This window comes from Pocillopora damicornis, chromosome 9 (assembly GCF_964200805.1).
Source record: "Pocillopora damicornis chromosome 9, jaPocDami1.2, whole genome shotgun sequence".
NCBI lineage: Eukaryota > Metazoa > Cnidaria > Anthozoa > Scleractinia > Pocilloporidae > Pocillopora > Pocillopora damicornis.
Genome location: NC_142678.1, coordinates 11,381,091 through 11,403,186, shown reverse-complemented (window position 1 = coordinate 11,403,186; position 22,096 = coordinate 11,381,091). Strand labels below are relative to the sequence as shown.

The 22,096-nt window shown below is 38.4% G+C and overlaps 1 protein-coding gene across 1 annotated transcript; it reads left to right on the top strand.

The window, feature by feature from the left end:
• The first annotated feature begins 1,828 nt into the window (after positions 1–1,828).
• Positions 1,829–21,862, top strand: LOC113678655 (ATP-citrate synthase). The gene is made up of 32 exons (XM_027195552.2): positions 1,829–2,157; positions 3,271–3,393; positions 4,403–4,465; positions 4,933–5,031; positions 5,783–5,874; positions 6,143–6,222; positions 7,170–7,300; positions 7,944–8,062; positions 8,724–8,863; positions 9,316–9,377; positions 10,014–10,131; positions 10,806–10,957; positions 11,121–11,294; positions 11,822–11,892; positions 12,042–12,094; positions 12,409–12,524; positions 12,818–12,922; positions 13,398–13,489; positions 14,179–14,365; positions 15,182–15,292; positions 15,399–15,464; positions 16,189–16,250; positions 16,990–17,083; positions 17,910–18,014; positions 18,374–18,423; positions 18,546–18,610; positions 18,880–18,965; positions 19,435–19,578; positions 19,697–19,810; positions 20,550–20,632; positions 21,015–21,091; positions 21,331–21,862. Exons 1-32 carry the CDS (start codon positions 2,005–2,007, stop codon positions 21,444–21,446), a joined length of 3,303 nt encoding a protein of 1,100 aa, XP_027051353.2. The 5' UTR covers positions 1,829–2,004; the 3' UTR covers positions 21,447–21,862.
• The last annotated feature ends 234 nt before the right edge of the window (positions 21,863–22,096 follow it).

Below are 22,096 nucleotides of genomic sequence, written 5' to 3'. Positions count from 1 at the left end.
AAAGTGGCCGTTAAATTCAAGAAAGTCGCATTAGACACGTGGTGACGGCTAGGAATTTTTTATATGCGTGAGTTATCAGCGAAAGATTTTTCTCTTTTCAATCCACTGTGGGAACTATAAAGCAGCCAAGTTAAGCAAAAAGTGGAAAGAAAGTTAAAGGGAAAGGAAGTAGATTCAACCTGAGAGTCAACAGAGAGAATTATCCAAAGAGAAGTGAACAAAAAACGTAGTGTGGCAGAGTGGTTGTGGCGCTAGGCTTGTAATCTGGTGGTCCCGGGTTCAAGCCCTCCACCCTTTCACTCATTGAATTTGTTCTCGATTGTTCAGAGTTCCCCTCCTTTGCTGCACAATCATAGCCAACCGGTCTGCCTCCTGCCGATTGGGATTTTTTTTAAAAATAACACTAGGTTTATTTGTATTGTTTCCAATTTTTTCGTCTTGGTCCCCATTGGAGGAGTGGCCAAATTGGTGTATATTCATACTGATACAAACGATCGATAGAGTTTGATTGCTTTGGGATTAGGAAAAAATCTTCGATTTCACACAATCATATTTCTAATTACAGAAAAGGGGGAAAAAGAAGAAAAAAATTGTGGCGCTTCAGTTTTGGTAAATAAAATTTAACTTTCAGACTCTACTAATAGGCCATTTTTCAGTTGTGTACTTAGTTGCCAAGTCTTTGATTTGGAGTGAGGCTGAAGGTGACCTTGTTTTGATAGAGACCAGTATCTAGTTAGCACTATAACAAAGTAATATGCATTTGAAAAGTAACAATGTTTGTATCATAGCAAGGTCAACCTTAGCTTTGCTTCTGTTCAAAGGCTTGGCAACCAAGCACACAACTATAAAATGGACTATTTTAGAACTTACTGCTGATCGCAAGCAGCCTTTGCATGTAAGAACACTCGAAACTCACGAGCGAGGCACGCGTGTGATAGTGGTCAGGACACGAACACGTGAAGCGAGCGTTGAGACGTAACGGACACCAGAAAGTTCACATACGCTTAAAATGTTTGTTCCCTTTTCAGTTTCTGAGTCATTCTTTACAAAGTGAGAGCATGAAAATATCAAATTACGGAGTGTTTTGGGAATGCAAGACATATTTCAGCGTGTAAACTAATTTTCAAAAATGGGCTCATTTGGAATTTTGACCCTCTCTGTAGTTTCATCCAGGTGAACGCATTAGACAGTCTGAAAACTTTTCGGACGAATATCCTTGCGATTTTTACGTAACTTCCGGTCCTGCTTTCTTAAATGCAACAAAAGGTAGAAATACTCAAAATAATTTACCGGCAGTTTATTGGCATGTTAAACTCATTTAAAAGGGTAAAATATAAAACAAAAATGAATTGGTTTAGGAGTTTTTTTCCTTCTTCTTTCTCCTATCAGGGCGGAGGGGAGTTTTGTTGCACGTGTTGCACGTGTTGTACACATGATGGTATAGAAAGTGACCCTAAGACCATCTGAAAACATATTTTTCTGTGGTGACCCAAATTAGCTAATTGATCCTTTGATTAATTAAATGAGAAACAAAAAATGCTGAGTATAAATAGATTGGTGGCTAAGTTGTAACTTTTGCTGTAAGGTTCACGGACGTGTGAAAGCACATAAATTGTACTCGATGATCACCTAAACAATGACCACGATAAAAAAATTCAACCTACAAAAAAATTTTGATTAGATCATTTATTTGTTCTCGATAACTTACAGGTATATTTCATGTAGTCAGACAGACGTTCAGTCACACAATTAACGTGTCTGTCACGCTTGTCACGCTTTTCACGTGGCCGTCACGCCCGTGTCACGCGATCTGTCTTGCCACATGGCTTGTCAGACACATGCAAATGAGGCGACATGACCGCGCATTGATTTCGATATGGTGGAGTCGTGGCACTGAGATAGTACAAAAATAAATCACTTATTTTAACTTTGATTACATCATTATACTATCTTCCATACACTTTCAATCATCTCTTCGCGATCTAAACTCGAAGATCTGTCAAAATGTCGGCTAAAGCCATCTACGAAACCGACGGAAAGTCACTCGTTGCGAAGTGCCTTCAAAACAATTGCTACGTCAAGAACAAATTTGCTGTTGTTGTACAAGAAACAAACTGGGACGATCTTGTCAAAGACAATCCATGGATTTTAAGCCAGGTAAGACAAATTTGTCGTTCTATTCAACTGCATTCATTCAGCCTCCAGGGGCGAAAATAATTTGATCCCTCGACTCCTGAATTTTATTATGTATTTACGAATTTTTTATTTTCAATCTTGAATTTTGAGCTTTGACCTATTTAAAAGACCATTGTGTAAAGTATAAAGAAGATTTCTGTAAAATATTAAGTTGTTTATATTCTTTATTTCCTCGAAACAATGTTATCCGTTTTGCTTTTCCTTTCACCGCTCGCAGCAAGAAAATTGACAGAATAGGATTATACTTGTAGCGATGAAGGTCATTCAAGGTTACGCTAAATGCTTTGTCATATGCAGAATAAAAGTTTTTGAATTCCTTTTATCTCATCAATTTGCCCCTACTGACGTTTTATCTTTGTTCTGATTTTAACACGTACTAAACTACCTCAAGTTTACCAATTTCTTGACGCCTGTTATATTTTTTTACCAAAACTGAATAAATGGTTAATTCTTCTTTTCTAGATTTTAGTGTATCAGTTGTACTTTTAAATTATTTTAGCTTCACATGAGTTCAAACTGGCTTGATATTAGCTTTTCTTTGTTTGGAAATGACATATCTGGATCAAAGGGAAATTCAACTCAAACAGTTGTATTCCAAAACCATCCTGACCTGGAATTGGTGGCAAACTTAGCATAGTCACAATTTTTTTCCATTAATTGTTTAGTAATGATGGACCAATATAGTTTTTCTGAAACTATACGATACCAAAGATGATGCTGATATTGATACTGTGATTTATGTGTTAACTCAACATTTCTTTAAAAAACAATCTTTAGTTTCTACTCATAAGAGATTAAGTCAATCATCTGACAAGTAGTCACCTATACAAAGTTAAAAACAATTTAAAATTGTAAGCAAGCATCTCTAAAAGTGGTTACTTTTGAGATGTGGCAGCTAATGAGAGGTGGTTGCTTACAAGAGGTGAAATTTATAGTGATTTGACTTGATAACTTTTGGTATACTGAAAAAGAGGTTGCTTACCAGAGGTCGTCGCTAAGGGAGGAGGTTCTGCTGTACATACAAAAATGTGTCATAAGATACTTAATATATTTGTTTGTATTTTCATTTTTCAGAAACTTGTTGTAAAGCCAGATCAGCTTATAAAGCGTAGAGGCAAGCTGGGTCTTATAAAGGTTAATGTCAACTCACAAGAAGCCAAGAAATGGATTGATGAGAGAATGGGCAAAGATATCCAGGTCTGTGATTGATCTATTAAGTATTTTAGCCTTCTCAATTATACAGCATGAAACAAGAATGGGATAATAAGCTGGAGTGTTTTCTGAAGGCAAGCCTTAAAAAAAAATACAGCAGTTGTCAGGAAACAAGCCAGTACCTATAAAAGGGTACAAGTAGTACAGTATGTTGCTAGCATCTGTTCCTGCTGCTTTTGTCTCTTGTTTTCTTTCAGGTTTTAATCACTTTTTTGAGGATATGCAAATAAAGCAAAGATTAAAATTTTCTTAAGAAGAGGACGGTTGTTTTATTATTTTTTCAATATTCAAGAAAGCAATGATTAAAAAACATATGTGTTTGTGGAAACTTGCTGGTGGAAACAGCAGCTGCTGGTGCCTCCAGACAATACTGATTAAGAAAAGTGTGGGAGACAAGACATGTTCACCTAGAGCTCAAGGTTACAGTGCTGGACTATAAGTTGATGTCAGACATTAGGGAGAAGGGGGGGGGGGGGAGGAAGGTTCAAGCCCTGATGGGGTGATAAAGTGGTGTACTTGGGAAAACTTTTACTCTCAACATACCTGTCTCCAACAAGGAGTATAAATGAGTACAAGCAAATTGTCAGGGGAGGTGTGACAAAATTCTTGGCGGTAACCTGCAATTGAGTAGTATATTATCCAGAGAGAATTATATGAACCCTTGTATTCTGGAACCCATTACCCATTCTAGTTACATTTGCCTTTACAAGATTTGCTATCTCCCTTTCCCTGAGATTCTGAAACCTTCCTCATCCATTTCTGTCCCTGATCTTCTACTCTTCAACCATTCTGTGTATTTCCTGTCCTTCCTCCCTTTTATCTTGTTAACTTCTACCCTATAGCTATCCTCTCCCCTGTCCCCCTGACCTTAACCCTGTCTTTCCTCAGCCCCCCCTCCCTTCTCCCACAATCTGTTCCCACCCAACTCATGCACATTAATCTGTGTTTCCAACTAATCAGGTTGGAATGAATGCTATGATTATTTACTTGGCAGGTGGGAGCTGCAAGTGGTCCGCTGAAAAGATTCATCATAGAGCCATTTGTACCACATAAACAGGTAGATCCAGTTACACATACATCTTTTGTAATGATCTCAATATTGGTATTTCTTTTTACCTTATGCTTTAGAAGGTTGGATGAACTCTGACCGGATAGGTCACTTGGCTTAAGTATGGACTTTTAATTACTTTACTTTTATGTATGTGCTGTTTGGAATTGAGTGAACTTTTCAATAACCTGCAAACACTGAGATTTAGAGTAAAACTGGCAATTTCAATTCACGCCGTCTTCAGATGTTTGCATAACGGTCATCTAAAAGCAGAGGAACTCAAAATGGATCAAATGCCTCCCATCACAATTCAGTGACTTGATCTTTTTAACAATGTAAGATGACTGTGGTTCACCATGGTTCATATGTTTGAAAATGCAGTGAATCTGAATCAGGAAGTGTTAGATTCTGAAACTAATAAACCATGATAAGGCTCCAAAGAATGACTCACACAATTTTCTGTGACTTTCTTTTAGAATGAAGAATTTTATGTGTGCATCTATGCCCAGAGGAAATGCGACACAATTTTATTTCATCATGAGGGTGGTGTGGAAATAGGAGATGTTGACAGCAAGGTAAAGTATTTTTTTTTTCATATGATTCTAGTCTGAATTTTAACCCTTTAACTCCCAAAAGTGATTTACATTTAAGTTCTCTCTATGATATCCATATGTTATCCAGCAAACAGGTTATGAGAAAACTCAAACTTATAAGGTAGAATTTGATAATTCTTGATCTAAGACCAAATTGCCATAACTAATTAACCAGGAAATGTGTAGCAGCTAGAAGGGAGAATTAACAGTCAGTTTTTGGGAATTAAATGGTTAAATTTTTGCATTAAAAACTCAAGAGAAATTCCATATCTGTGCTTGCTTATATATTACTGTACTCTCAATGAATTTAGAAAAAATGATTAGATTTACTGCTAGTTAAAGGTTATACATAAGTAGCCAGAATAATATTTGTCTCCTTTACTTTCTGGATCTTAAAAAAATTATGTATGTTTGAAAAAAATGTGAATTCCAAGCAGTTTTGTTTCCAGTGTATGCTTTCTTGTTTTTTGGGCACCAAATAGAAACATTTTGCTTCTCTGATCAATGATGAAAGAATACCAGATATTTGATAAAATAAGCACAAACCATTCGAAAATCTTTAGGAATATATACTTCAAACTATTATTAGTTTTTAAGCTAGCTCTGATCAAGAAGTTCGATTTAAAATTTCATTGTTTTCTTGAGTACGTATGTTTTTTTACATATGTTTGTCTACTCATGTTTGTTTACTCATGTTTGTTTACTCATGTTAGTTTACCTATGTTGTGCTTAGGCTGTTAAACTTGAAGTTGGCCTTGGAGACAAAATCTCAGTTGATTTGGTGGAGAAAAAACTTATGCAGAATGTTTCAAAACAAAAGAAAAAGTGAGCAAAGGTTTTTAGTACTCTTACAATACATGGTTTGTACTCATCCAAGACTAGGGGCTGAACTTAGCCCTCTCTGAATACATGACTCTGGTGATGCTCAGGTTGTGTGAGGATTCCAAGAACCCTTTCAGGACTTCGCTGTATTATTGTTGCATCATTTTATTGTCACTTGTACCTTGTTAAGTTCAGTGAACCAATCAGAAAATGCAATCTGCAGAGTTAAAATGCAATAATGTTTATTGCTCCTTGTTTTTTTCCTGGACAGATTACTTGCTACATTTATCCACGACTTATTTAAACTTTACACCGACTTGTTCTTCACCTACCTGGAAATAAATCCCTTAGGTGAGGTCATCTTTAAACATTTTGACTGTGTCAGACTATTTGGATACTCTCTATAACTATCATTTTTTAATTCCACACAATCATTGAAAATGAAGATTTAGTGGTAATACTGATGTGATTTTCAGGGTTTCTCAAATCTTTCTACAAGTAAGTTTTTCTGAGTAGATGTTGTTAACCATTTGATCCCTAAGAGTGACTAGCATCTAATTTCTCCTTACAAGATTGCCCCTCTCCCCCCTCCATCACACATTTTGGTCACAAGAATGAAGGAAATGACAATTAAAGAAGCTCTTAATTGTTGTAAATTCTCCTTGTCAGCACATTAGGAAATGTATAGAGAGCAGTAAAGAGAATGTGCATACTGATGTTAGGGTGTAAAGTGTTAACTTAACCATCAGTTTTGCAGCTAACATTGAGACTCCCATAATGTCATTAAAATGAAGTCTGTTATGGATACCTATCAACCAAATAGCTCTATGTGCTTGTATAGCACAGTGTAAGTTAACATGGAAGCCATAAAATCATCCTCATCATTGGAATGATTATTTTGAAATTTAATAAATATTTTTTTCATCTAACTCACAAATAGTTAATTATACAATACTATGGATACTAGATAAATGAAAATACAGAGAGGAGAAAGTAGAAAACAATGGAACACCTTAGAAAGCAAGGTGACCTTTAGGAAACTCTCAGGCATTTAGCAGAGGCCAACCAATTTGTCTTAATTTATTCTACAGATTGACAATTTTAGAATTGATTTGTTGATATCTTCAGTTGTTTCACAATAAATTTTTCAAAATAAACTTTGATAATGACATGATGTGATGATGATGATGATGATGACTGAGTTAAATCCTCAATCTCCAAAGTTTGTCATCTGATATTTAAATTTCCTGGTGACAAGTGTGAAGTAATTGTAGCAATAATCCTGTGTTCTGTTTCAGTGGTTGTGGATGAATCAGTGCATGTTCTTGATCTTGCTGCCAAATTGGATCAAACTGCAGAGTTTATATGTAAAACTGAATGGGGAGAAATTGACTTCCCACCTCCATTTGGCAGAGAGGCATATCCTGAGGTGAGACTAGTTTGTCAAGAAAAAAATTCTAATTTTGTGCTAAAAGTAGTTGGGGATTGACTAGAAATTTCACTCTTCCCTCTCCACCAATCAGGTACAAAGATAATTATGACTTGGTCTCTCTAAGTTTCCTTTGCTTCAGACTGTCTACTCAATTCACTTGGACTTCTATCTTTTTCCCTTGTGATATTTTCTTTTGCTCTGATTGTGTCTTGGTTTATGTGGGTTTGGTGTTACACGATGCAACTAAAAAGTGCTTTAAAATGCTTGATTGACAAAGGGATGTTAAATGATCATATTTTGTAATTACTCAATATACAAGATGGCAAAACAATTAGGAAATAAATCGATAAAGAAAGAGGAAAAATGTCCATGCTTATCATGCTTAACGGCAGTAAACAGTGCGACTTAAATACTTAATTTTCAATTTGATTGAAAAAGTTGCTTTTCTTTCATGACTATTGTTTTCTCTGCATTGAATATAATGGATAAGATGAAAGCAGATCAGTCTTCATCTGCAAGAAATATGCCAGCTTACTTGGAAGTGTGCTTGGTTCTTCAAAATAACATGTACACACCATCCTAAAATGTGATATGTAGTTAATTTACAAGAAACCTTAACTCGTTTTGTTTTTTTTAATAGGAAGCACACATCGCTGAGTTAGATGCCAAAAGTGGAGCTTCTCTTAAATTAACCATTTTGAACAGTAAAGGTCGCATTTGGACCATGGTGGCTGGAGGTGGGGCCTCTGTGGTGTACAGGTAGGAAAGTGCATTCGTTGTAGATTAAAATGGAACTGAGGCTGAAATTTTTTCCAACGAGGTTGATTGGTAATTGTTTATGCTTAAAGATTGTGATGTGATTTTACAACACTAACTGTAACAAAATAAAATGGTGATAAAACAAGTTTTAAAAAAATCTCTGTGTGATCTTTGTTCATTTGCAATAAAAGAATTTTCTCCTTCAAGACCCCAGGGAGGCAACTTCACTATTCCTTGAAATCAGTTTTGGCTGGTTGATAATATGATTGGTACAATATATAGTGAATACCGCAATAACTTTGCTCCTATCATGAATCCATGCCAAATCACGCTTCTGGGATTGAATTTTCTCTTCGGTCTCGAAAATAAGACCAATTTTCACGGTTCTTAGCTCAAAGATGCAAACGGCGCTGCAAAGAGTCCCTAGAATTTGCGGCAAACTTTCTAATCGACAGCAAGGAACAAAACTCGTCCATTTCGCTATCATTACTTTTGTACAATACTGAAATACAAGATTTGTTGAGGGAGAGATCTATTCTTGAAATGTTGGAAGAGGAACTGAACATGTCTCATGCATGCAACGTTAAAAACTTTGAAAACAAATGAATGTAGCACTGCCATGATAGTGATTATGTCTCTGCTCTTGTTTATGTCAATCTAGTGACACTGTTTGTGATTTGGGTGGTGCGTCAGAGTTGGCAAATTACGGTGAATATTCAGGTGCGCCATCAGAATCACAGACATATGAATATGCTAAGACGATTATCAAGCTTATGACCGCTGGTACACCAAGGCCTGATGGTAAGATGTCTGAAATTCCCATTCTTTTCTACATGATGCAAATATCCTGATATTTAAAATAAGAAAGATGGGCTCGATATTGAAATAAAGAGGGTTGTCTGTCAGGATTAAGATAGACCAAGCATTTTGTATCATGAGCCCCGTCTTTATCTCCCTCTTATCTTGACTTTTGCAACTTGCGGGGCCGTAATTTGGGCCGTGTGGCTTTTACGCCCCGCTCGCGCTATCGAGTATGGCTCAATACGGGGATTTTGTTGATGACGTTTTTCATTGAAAGCGCGCGCGGGGCGGCACAAGTCAAACTAGTAGTCTGGCCGGACGGAAGAAGTTCTCCTAGTCGCTATAGAAACCAGTCCAAGATCTGGAAACTACGCGAGTCCATCTAATATGCTGTCAAACTTTACTGTACGGTACAATGTACTAATATTTACGTCGTATAATTTCATTCACAGGCAAGATTCTTATCATTGGTGGAGGTATTGCTAACTTCACAAATGTGTCGGCAACATTCAAGGTAGTTTAATCCACGTAACACGTTGTGTGACCAAAGTAGGTATTAACGTGTCAACTGAAATTAGAGAAAATGCTTTAAGTGAAGCCAGGGCCATGAAGCCACATATTTTTATGGTAAAATTTTAACAATTTTTTTCTTCGTGAAAAATGTTGTGGCTATTCATCGTGGTGAATAACGTTCAAAAAACACAACAACAGGAGAGCCGTACGACAGCGGACTGCCGAGGGAGTAAATCACTGAGTGAAACAGCAAGAATTGAAATGCACCGATCAAAGCTGGTGAAAAACAACTAACCACAGCAGAGTATCATGCTTTATAAGATCACGCATGACTAGTTGACCTCATCGCCTGAAGAAGACTAGCAGTATGTAGTCGAAACGTCGCGATCTACATCACACTTGACTACATCGTGAGAGAAACGAAAAACTTAGCTTTTAATTTTTTTCTTCGTTCTACGAGAATTAAATTTACCTGTCATTTCGTCATTTTTGTAGCTGTATTTTTTCGATATGCTATTATAAGAGCTGGATGTACACTTTTAAGGTGTTGTACATCATTTATCGTCACAGCAATGTTGACCATATAACTTTCAAAATAATTTGTAAACTTCTCTCTTGTTCTCTGTTTTGTTTCTAGGGAATAGTCAAAGCTCTCCAAGAGTATCAGAAAAAACTTATAGAGCACAAGGTGGAGATATATGTGCGAAGAGGAGGGCCAAACTATCAAGAGGGTCTTCGTGTTATGAGGGAAGTAGGTAAGTATAAAACAGCCAGCTTTTTTCCAAGGGAGGAGGATGGGGTACACAGTTGCGAATTTCCCTGCATCTTATATGATCTGGCTCATTCCGCTGTTCAACCTTTGGTATCAGCGTAGGGGTATGTATGTATGTATGCATGTATGTATGCAGACATCGATCAGCCCCATCTTTTCGGTAAAATCCGTCGTACGAGACAAAAAAATCAGCGAAAAAAACATTGATGTTGGCGCACCACGTGAAACTCAGCGAATGAGGTGCGCGAAATCTCCCCCAGAATTCTGCGCAGGACGTTAACATCATTTTTATTTTCCGCTTTCTTATATTTGTCTCGCGCGACCGACTTCGCCGGAAAGGGGAGACTGATCGTAGTCTAGTATGAGTGAGGCGAGTAAGACCGACAGATAGATTATCTAGAAGTGGAAAGACACGACCCTGACTTGAAATGAACCACAGTTACCACATCGGCTAATCCAAACGAAGGTAATTATTAGTAGCAGTTGATGGAACTAAAAAAATAAAAAAAAACCGGCAAAATGTGAAGCAGCGATTTTTTTCAGTTTTTCTTATGATTGGTTAAGAAGATAGCGCGCGGTTCTTTAACAAATCACGAAGCGACTTAGACCGAAGTCATTGCATCCTTCATGCTTAATTAAGATATTCATATTTTACAGGTTCCAGTTTAGGTTTGCCCATGTACGTATTTGGAACAGAGACACACATGACCGCCATTGTAGGCATGGCCTTAAGAAAGAGAGAGATTCCCAAGGAAGTTGGCTTCGACTCAAATGCAGCAGCAAACATGTTCTTCAATGCTCAGAACAAAGTAAAAATTTCCTCTCTATTGTTAGTATGAGGTCCCCCTCCCCTTCCTTATGGTATCAGATGAGGCTACGTTAACTCGGTAGTCATCTATTGCTTTTATATGATATTTCTCTAAAAATACGCAAAATGGAAAACATTGCAACAGTGTTGTCATGTCATCCCAGGGGTCCGTAACCAGTGGAAAACACGCACTGTTGATGTCGAATGGCAAGGGAAAAACAGCTGATGAGAAGCCTTCACCAGAACAAGGGCGCAAAGCTTCAGGCGGCAAGAAAGCTCCTTTGTTTACTAGTGAGACCAGAGCAATCATCTGGGGAGTGCAAGCACGAGCAGTACAGGTATACTTAATTATCATTTTACTGTCTCTTCTCTGCCCTCATTTCGCAATGCGGGCGTGTTATTGAGGGAATGGTAACGTTTCAAGCTCTGCGGCGATTTTTCAATGAGTTGCTCTGTTTGGTGTATGGTTAGAGTGCCGAGACGAGTAGAGTAGGGGTTGCCTATCATCCATCCCCTCGGTACAAGTTTTTTTTTTTCTCTCCTCATCTTTTTTCGGCTTAAAAAAAGATGGTGGGCTCACTCACCGAAAATACGCCGGCGGCGCAGGCTACGCTCCTAAGTGGAAACTTAACCTCCTGATTGAACGATAGAATCCGGGACCGACTCCCGCCTACGTGCAAGGCTCTCGAGTCCTATTAGCAATTATGAAAGGCTGGTACCTTCATAAAAGTACCGAAAAACAGCTTTGTGGTTACATGATCAATAATGGTCGAGATCATATCTTGCGGGAATTTTAAGAATCGTGGTGACTTCAGATAATTTGTTTCATAAAGTGTAATTTCGACACCTTTTTCTCTGTTTTCAGGGCATGCTTGATTTTGATTATGTTTGCGAGAGAAAGAGACCATCTGTGGCGGCTATGGTGTATCCTTTCAGGTGAGAAATTGCTGTTAGATGAATATTTAGAAATTTGACATTTGGTCCTGTTTTGAATCAACATCTATTACAGAGTTATTCGTTGTTCTTTTCTTACATTTTTAAGTTATCGAGATTTAATTCAAAACTTTTCGTTTCTTTTATTTCAGTGGAAATCACCGACAGAAGTTCTACTACGGACACAAAGAAATTATGATTCCAGGTTGGTTGGAATGATTCAATATTATTTCAGTTGTGACGGGATTCTGTGATTCTATTTTACTGTGGAGATCACTGGAGTGATTTTTTTAGTTGGTGCGCTGAAGTCCGGATGAAGTGGTTGATTTTCGAAATCTAAATTGGAATACTGAGTTTTGTTTTACTGCTGTCTGGTTATCTCAGGTTGTAGAGCGCCGGACTTCCGTGGTGTGAGGGGTTCAGGGACAACCTGTTTTTTGCTTTCATCCCAGCCAGCGGGAGTATAACATCGCAAAATATTTTTGATTTCTAATTTTCCTCGTTTATTTGTAATTCCAGTTTACAAAGAGATGTCCGAGGCTATGAACAAACATCCTGATGTTGATGTAATGGTTAATTTTGCGTCGCTCAGATCCGCTTACGATGCCACTCTAGAAGCCCTGCAGTTTCCACAAGTAAGCTTATAAAGTGATTTTTCAGTGGGTGCACAATTTTTTCAAACAGTTTTTGCGTTGGTGAGAATTTTTTTTACATGTATTAACATCACGCAAGACACGTTTAACGCTGGAGCTGAGAACACGGGGTTGCTCATGGCAAGTTTCTTTTATTGAAATGGAAGCCTAGAGCATCTGATAGGTTGTGGAATGTTATTGGTTTGTCCATCGTGTGGGTTTAGCAGCTGTTTCTTCCCATCTCAAATTTCGCACACACTGAATTTAAGCTTTTTTTTTTCAATTGTCGTTGACAGATTCGCACGATTGCTATCATCGCTGAGGGAATCCCTGAGGCAAAGACCAGGCAACTGAATCAGAAAGCTAAGGAAATTGGAGTGACAATTATCGGCCCAGCAACAGTAAGTACAATTTGAAAAAGTTCTTCCTTTGTTCTCGTAAACCTACCGGAAGACAACTTTTCAGAGCACCAAATAGTTTAGTTGTGAAACGGTAGGCTGGAGATCCTGTGGCATCCTGCTCGGGGTATGGTTTCGAGTATAATAAGAGGAAGTCGATCCAGGTTCCGTAGTCTCGGGGGTCTGGAAACCCCACCCCATCAGCGCAGTGGGTTTTTTTACCACGACTCTGACACCAGAATTCTTGGGACGACAGATTCGCATGTTACCACTTGATATCAAGTATTTTAAATAAACTTGTCTTGAAATGATCCTTATCTTATTCAAACTCTAGTGTTTAATTTTAAAAATCTGTCTTTTCTAAACCAAAGTTTGATCCCCTCTCTCCCCTCCCCATCCCCCTCCCGATTCTGAGTCAGTCACGTGAATTGAATTAACCCCCTTTTTTACGTAACCGCGTCCGTCTTGGTTTTTCTAGGTTGGTGGCATCAAACCTGGGTGTTTCAAGATCGGTAACACCGGTGGTATGTTGGATAACATTTTGGCATCAAAGCTGTATAGGCCGGGAAGGTAAGCTGAACGTAACAGTGATGTGGTTACGCCGCTGGTGCTTCACATCAAGGCTGTTAAATAAATCAACTTCAGATAGGCCAAAAACCAATTATTCAAGCCGCTTCAAGTTTTCGAAAACAGTGGTACCTTATCCTCTGCTTAAAACTCAGTAAATCAAAGCGTAATCGAACATGCAAAATCCATTTTCATGGAAAGGTTTCCGGTAGAGAGAAATGTTATGTGTAAGGTACTTCCACTCAAGTAAACCTGTTTTGAAACTAACGATGATAATGACCAAGAAAAATGCGTGTTTCTTATTTAACTTGTGAATATACTTAGTCAACCAATAAGAATGCCTGATCTATTTTCACTTGTGAGAATACGTGTTTTAATCTAGCCAATAAGAATGCATGTTTTAAACCAACTAGAGGAAATGCTTGTTTAATCTTATTAACCCATTGACCCTTAAGAGTGACTAGAATTTGATTTCTCCCTAAAGTATCACCACTGAATCTTACATCAAGGTGACGAGAAAAACGGAAATGATCACCAACCAAAGAATCTCTTGAAGCTCTTGTCAGCACCTAAGGAAATGTTTAGGGACCAGTATGGAGAATATTCGTACTGATCTTAGAGTGTTAATGGTTCATGAGAACGCCTGTGTTAATCTGATCATTGCAAGGAAATGTTCTTTTTTGAATCTACAGCGTTGCCTACGTGTCTCGATCAGGTGGAATGTCTAACGAACTCAACAACATCATCTCACGAACCACTGACGGCGTCTACGAAGGCGTGGCCATCGGAGGTGACAGGTATCCGGGAACGACATTTATGGATCACGTGATGAGGTATCAAGAAAACCCGGATGTGAAGATGCTCGTTGTCCTTGGAGAGGTGCGTGTCTGTTCATTGTTTGAAAGTAGTTAAGTTACGGAATTATGATTCTTTTTTTGGCGTTGTGCTCAACTATCTTGAGCTCCAGTTCGGTAAAGATGAGAAAATACAATTGACGCAAAAAGATATACAAAAAGGAGGAAGTAAGGGTGGCCAATGATGCGGAAGATTTAAAAGGATTGTAAATGACTGACCCACCTGGTTAGCTCAGGCTGTAGAGCGCCGGATTGCCGTACGGGAGGGGAAGGGTTCAAGCCCAAGATAGAACCAACACTTTGGGTCTTTAAATAACGGGGGAGAATGTTCTGCCTTTGCTACGCCATCTGCAAATGGTTAGACGTTCTAGTCTTCTTTGATAAGTAAGTCACCCGAAGGCCTCGTCTCTTGAATCTTCTGAGTACTGGTTATCAGGGGACCTTAAAGAATCTACACTTTTCTCCCAAAGAATAGGGAACGTAGTTTCCGGTGTTGTGATCTGGCCGTATTCCCAAAAATTCCTTAATTGGGGGCACCTGCAAACTTTTCTTTGAACAACTGTAAACTTCTCAATGCAGTCTGGTCAAAGAACTCCGCAAAGTTTTTGAAAGCGCAATGGTGCATATTGATGTGGGAAATGTGCTATGGAAATGCATCACTATCAGATGCATCGTTGTTAATATCTATTAGTATAGTTAGATAAAAAATACGAGAGAAGTTGGGATAAACCAAGAATAACTCAGGATGAAAAAAGTTTAAATTGGACTAAAATATTTCTTTCAATATGCTTAGGTCGAAATGTCGTATTCAGTTGCCTTTCAATTCTCTTGTAAATCCTAGGTTGGTGGAACCGAGGAATACGAGATCTGTGAGGCCATTAAGGACGGCACGGTAACCAAGCCCATCGTGGTTTGGTGCATTGGAACATGCGCATCAATGTTCACGTCAGAGGTGCGTAAATTGGGCACCAGTACTTTCGCGAACTTGCAGAAGACTTTAGAAACAATTCTCGTTAGTATTTGGGTACTAATATCTTGTATTTTATTGGCCTGATTAGGTGCAGTTTGGCCATGCCGGAGCCAGCGCTCATGGAGACAACGAAACAGCGGTTGCCAAAAACAAAGTAAGGATTTAATCAAATTTACTGACCAAGCTCGAAAAGAAATATTAAGTAATGTACAGGGTATGAGGTGTACAGCAACTTTAAAATGTTTTTAGAAAGAGTATTATACTTCAGAAACCATTTGATTTTATTTTCGTCATTTAAAATTTATGTGCAGTCAGGAGGTCTTCCCAACGTGATAGAATTGTCTTCAAAAGTGAGAAAAACTCCCTTCGGAAGACGGCATTTTGAATATTTCTCAGCAAACTAGGCTCTTTTCTGTCATGTGACAAAGTCCTAATCCACTACTTTCCATCTCTTGGTGATCTGTTTGAACAATTAGGAGTTTAAGAAAAAAGCCCTATCGACTGAAATAACGGGTTTTTGCGGCAACCAAAGCAGGGGCTGTTTGTGATCGATGTAGAGTGGTTTCTGCCGCTCGGGTTAAACTCTGCAACGTCATGTGCGCGTGGTTAGGTTAGTTGTGAGTTGGTTTTGATATAGCAGTGTCCAGTATCAATTTGTTAGGACATTTTTCGGTTATGTACTAAGTATTTTGACTCTCAAACTGCTTCGAGAAGTAAATTTATTATATATTCCTTTAGGGCGGAGATAAGATTGATTTGGTTCTTGGAGCGTACATCATATTGTTACATCGATTTATATACCTGAAAGTCACAAGGGACTTATCAATTAACAGAAAACTTGAAATAGTTTTTCGTTTCTCTTTTTAATCTATTCACAGGCTTTGAAAGATGCTGGAGCGTATGTACCAGACAGTTTTGATTCTCTGTTTGAAATGATCAAGTAGGTGACCTTGAATTTTTTTTCATTCCTTCCTTTCTCTTTTATTTTTCCTTCTTTCTCTCTCCTTTTTTTTTTTTTTTTTTTTTTTTTTTTTTTCTTTTTTGACATAACATACCGATAAGTTGGCATTTAACTTAAGACACTTTAAAACGCTTTCGGTCTATTAAAATTTAGTATATATTCGACGCATTTTCCATTCGCCAGATGGATGATTGAAAGAGGTAAAATACCCCCCCAACGTAATATTGAAAAAATTTTTTTATATATATGACTTGAATACTTAGCGTATTTAAAAAGACACCAGAAAATTGCAAGACGTTCGTCAAGAGGATATGGTACAACATCTAGGAAACAAATGAATAATGGCTCCTTGGCGAAGAAGACACGTGCACAAGACACATCACAATAGAACTTCACTTTCTTAACCTATTGTTTTCATTGTTTTCCTCGTTCTTGTGTCTTTTTGCTTTCAACTGTTTACATCAACTGTGTACTCCACACCAAGTTTGAGCTCGATTAATCAAAAGGTCCAGATTTTTTATAATGATATCATCATTATGTTGTATTCTGATCTTCATGAAGTTTTCCCATCTTCACAGCCAATCAGATGCGACTACAAAATCAGTTGTCTTATGATTCCTTACATTTCAATAGGAACGAGAATTTCTACCAAACTGTAGTCATCACTGCAAACAAAAGAAAGTATCCTAACTTTGCAATTTTGCTCTTATTTCTACAGGGAAGTTTATGAAGTGCTCGTTAGGGACGGGACAATCGTTCCTAAACCCGAGAAAGTTCCTCCAACAGTCCCTATGGATTACTCTTGGGCACAGGTTAGTAAAAATGCAGTGGAGGATCCGGATTCCCTTAAGTAAGACTTGCGGCATTCTTTTTACTCTTTATCTGACACCGAAAGACTGTCAGTTCAAACATCATGAGGTATTCAAAATGATCTTGTCTTAAAATGTTCCTTAGCGTTTTTGGGGTATGGTGCTGAAAGAAATTCGGTGTTTTTTAATTAATTTTTGGGTTCCCCCCCTTTCCCCTTACCAATCAAAAATCCCTAGATCCCGTAATGTTATGCTGGGAATTGAGTGCAAGTATGATCAGTCTAGAAATTACAGACTCAGATTTAGGTGGAGTGGTGTAGTAAAGCGGTGAAGGGAGAAACAGAAATTATCCATTCTATTAAGAAAAAACTAAGCTGAAGTCGCTTGTAGATCACTTTGTCCTGCCGGGTAGGTGTGTGAGCCCTAGAATTTTTAGCAATCAAGGCGGGAGATTGCATTTAACCTTGTCATCTTTAATATCTAATTAGATATTCTACGCACCGTTTGTCACTCACTCCTTATCATTTTTTATCTAAGAATTTGGTAGCTAATCAAATACTATGATTTTTCTACTTCTCATAACCTTTCTACTTGAAAATGTAATGATATTGTGAGGTGAAATTCATGTTTGGTCACTTTTGGGAGTGAAAGGGTAAAAGAATGGGATTATAACCTACAGCTGTAGGTAGTCTTACGTGTTCCACTAGCTATACTCTGACGGCTAATTCAAATCATTGCTGCCCTGTAACAGTTGAAGAATGTCTGTATGAAGGATTTTCTTTTTACATCTTCACTTTTTCTTCATACTTGATGTGGTTGTATTTTATAGGAGCTTGGTTTGATCCGCAAACCCTCCTCATTCATGTCAAGTATCTGTGATGAGAGAGGAGCAGAGCTCCTGTACGCTGGCATGCCAATCACAGAGGTGTTCAAGGTATGAACGCTTATTTTTAATGTGTAGAATTCTTCATGGGGCGAAACAAAAACTCTGCATCTTTTTCAGTCTACTGTTATTTTCAAATCCCTCGTTACGCTTCGGAATCGGTCAAGGGAAGAAAAAAGCCGCAAGAATCTCCGGTAGATTGCATTATCAGGCCCTTTAACGGAATTTTGGCCGCCGAACTCATAACGACCTACCTTCAGCATATAGGTACTCAGTCGAAACTCCCTTAGCCAAACGGCACGCAACGTCATTATATGTACCTCGTTTTCATGGGAGTCTCCCTCTGGGAACGAGGCAGTCACTTTACTTATTTGACATATTAATAATTGCCTTCGACTTAACTCTCGCAGGAAGACATGGGTGTTGGAGGAGTCCTGGGTTTGTTATGGTTTCAAAGAAAGTACGTTTACCAAGTTCTATAAACTTCTTCCTTTGTTAGCGGTTTTTGCTACATGTGAATAGATACGGACTGGCGCTATTTCATAAATGACCTGACTAAGGTATCTTTCTGTCTGTTTTTAGGTTACCTCCGTATGCAAATGAATTTATTGAAATGTGCCTCATGATAACCGCTGACCATGGACCAGGTTGGTGTCACACTAGACTGGTCACATAAAAATGATTGTCGTTCAGAAAGTGTCACGTTTTGCTGCACGTCACAAACCTAAAAATCTTTGGCACAATAACTGAAGTTTAGATAGCATGACTGTGCATGTGCGGCTAGTGATTTTGTCTAGTTAAAGCCCAACTATATGTAAGAAGTTTATCCAATAAAATCGACACACTAAGGAAATCTGGTAGTATCAATACTGCTGGTTTTATTGTCACACAAATGACCTTTTTTTGTCACGCACAGCCGTTTCAGGTGCACACAACACTATCGTGACAGCCAGAGCTGGCAAGGACCTCATATCATCACTGGTGTCTGGTCTTCTCACAATTGTAAGTAGAAAGAAACTCCAAGCCGTAAACTGCATTCGTATGTAAGTTTTCCACAAATTTGATGTAAACCGCGAATGATGATGTCGCGAAGCTTTTGGGACCAAGGATTATACCACAAGTGAAACACTAACACAAAGAGCACATGTGTGATAGTGGTTTGGACTGTCGTTTGGACATAGTGGGACTTAGATGCATTTTGCTTATGCTTTCTCTAATGCCTTGCTTCCGACGAATGTGATAATCAAGCTTGAATTGGACGACAAGCGAGACATTTGAGGGAAAATCATTAAAACTAACAAAGCTGCTGGGAATATTCAAGGTGCCTTCTCGATATGAGATACGTTTTGGCGGTATTCGTTTTGGCTTTATGATAACGAAAAATGGTTCTTCTGTCGACAAGGCTATCTTGCAAACGATTGAAGTTGTCACTACGCCATTTATTTTTGAAAATATTGGTTTTTTTTTTCAGGGTGACAGATTCGGCGGAGCTTTAGACGGAGCAGCTCGAATGTTCTCTCATGGTCTTGACAGTGGAATGGCGCCCATGGAATTCGTGAATGACATGCGAAAGAAAGGACAACTAATTATGGGAATTGGACACAGAGTCAAATCTGTAAGGAACCTGTGGCATTAGTTTGTGTTATTGAAAGTTATCTTTTGGGTAAACCGTCCGCTATATGAATCTCTTAAAAACGACTAGAGTACTTAATACACGATTTTTTTTTAACTAGCTGAACAATCCCGACATGCGAGTTGTGATTCTTAAAGACTTTGTGAACAAACATTTTCCCACCCACCCAGTGATGGACTATGCCATTGAAGTCGAAAAGATCACCACTTCAAAGGTAAGTTTTCGATACAGAAATGACTGAGAGCTTAGGGGTTGACACTCCTTTCGGGAACATACTGAGATACTTAGGAATGCAGCAAAATTGCCCACACTCCCAAAGTCGTATCTTTCCCTGTGTTCTTCTTCTTAAAGGCTTGCGCATTTTTCTTTCTTGTCTTGTCTCCAGGTCCTCATGGGTAACATTTTCCGCATTACTTGGTCAAATTCCGAGGGACATCCCCCCTTGGGGCTGATTCTCTTTTCTCTCTCTGACTTAACACAGTAAGAGCACATAAGGCAATCTCCAGTCGAGTGTCTAATAATCGATAGCGTTTCGGTTTTCTTCTATTTCTCCAAGTAATTGGTCCAGAAAACTCATACCACTTTCTTAATCAATCAAATTCGAACTAAAACTAATCATCACTTGGACGCCTGCTTTTTCTCGCGTCTGAGTCAGTTAACTTGTTTGTTAACCTCGAATTCTGATTGTCCTCCTCTTGATGTTGTGCTTTGTTCTGATTGGTTACTGTGATTACTTTGGTTTTGGTTTTTCGGTTTCGAGATTCGGTCCAATTGATGAGAACTGTTTACACAGTTACAGGAAATGAAAGCAAAGTGAAACGATGACATGATCTCAATTAATTGCTGTTTTTTACCCATAAATTTATGTTTTGGGTACAGAGCTTTGCAAATAACGTCTATCCAGCCTCATAAGTAATGCACTTAACATTGAATTTTGCTTCTAATCTTAACAGAAGCCGAATCTTATCCTCAATGTAGACGGTTGTATCGGTGCTGCCTTCGTAGATCTGCTTCGTCATTGTGGAGCATTCACCAGGTATATATTTTCGTTTCATTATGCGAAAAGAACGCTAAACGTTATGGTGATATGGAAGTGTTGAGGCGCGCTGCGAGTTTTGTTGCAAGCGAAACAAAAAAAGAAGACTATTAATAATTTAAAATGTTTTTATCGTGGGTCGCTTGAGTTTGTTTCGGTTTTTGCAGAAATTTAACTCTTTTGTTTTCCTCGAATCCAATTTCATTCATCACATAAGTTATTTTACTTCCTGCTATTATAAATATATTCTGTTCTTCTTCGTGGCAGCGCCGGAAAGCAGGAGATTTTCTCTCTCGCAATATTTTCTCAATCTTTTGTATGTAGAAGTAATAGGTTATTGCGTCATAAAGTCTTCTTTTCTTTTGATCATGTCTCATTTCAGGGAGGAATCTGATGAATTTGTGGAGATTGGAGCGCTAAATGGATTGTTTGTTTTGGGAAGATCGATTGGATTCATTGGTTAGTAAGTTTTTGTGGTAAATTAAAAAGATTGTGACGCATCAAAATTCATAGAGAAAGAAGTGGGCCAACGAAGAAGGGTGGGGGGGGGGGGGAATGGATGGACAGACTTGTCAGCGGGCTGTTTGGAAGTTTCACCCACTCCAAGTACGCCCCCCTACTATTTCTCCCCGCCTCGACGAGTTCGTCTCATCAAAAAAGAATATGTTTGCTAAGATTGTTTTTGGATTCGTTTGTAGGTCATTATTTGGACCAGAAACGCCTAAAGATGGGTCTGTACAGACATCCTTGGGACGACATCACGTACATCATGCCTGATCATCTCACAGACCTTCGCCCAGCAAGTTTTGAATAAGCACGTGACAGTCACGTAGTAGAAGCCGTAAGAATTGCAAATTTGGGTTTTCCTCTATAAACCCAATCGAGCGGAACATTTAACTGAAGAATTTTTGGAAGAAAGAAATTTTAGTCGTGTGTTGAGGCCGTAATTTAATTCAGGGATAGTTTTTGCCTTTTTTGTTATTCTCGTGTTAGTAGTTTTGACTGCTTAGCGCTATACGAAAATTTTGTTGCACCTGTCAAGCTCGTGTGGATTGCGTGACAGACCAAAGAGAGTTTTTGCTCTCTTTGAAAATCGGGAATATGTTGTACAATAATATGGAAGTAATGCTGTAATTTGAACTCCCATTTGAGTTATTCATTTGGATTTGAAATTAATTTAGAGCAACTTGCTTCAAAGAAAATGTAACTTCAAAAATGTTACGAACTTTATGATCGACTGGAGTAGTCGATAGTCGCGAGAGACTGGCACATTACGTGAATTATCCCTAGCAAGGAGTTAGAGGTGGTCGCATGTCGCGCAACACCCTTACTTCCCCACCAACTGCTTAACTTGGTTTTGTTTGTTTGTTTCTGCGTTCTCCTATACATTTTGAAATGTCCTTTTGCTTATTTAAAAATTATATGTTCCGTTAGTCCCTTAGCCAAAGAGCGCGAAATCTAAGG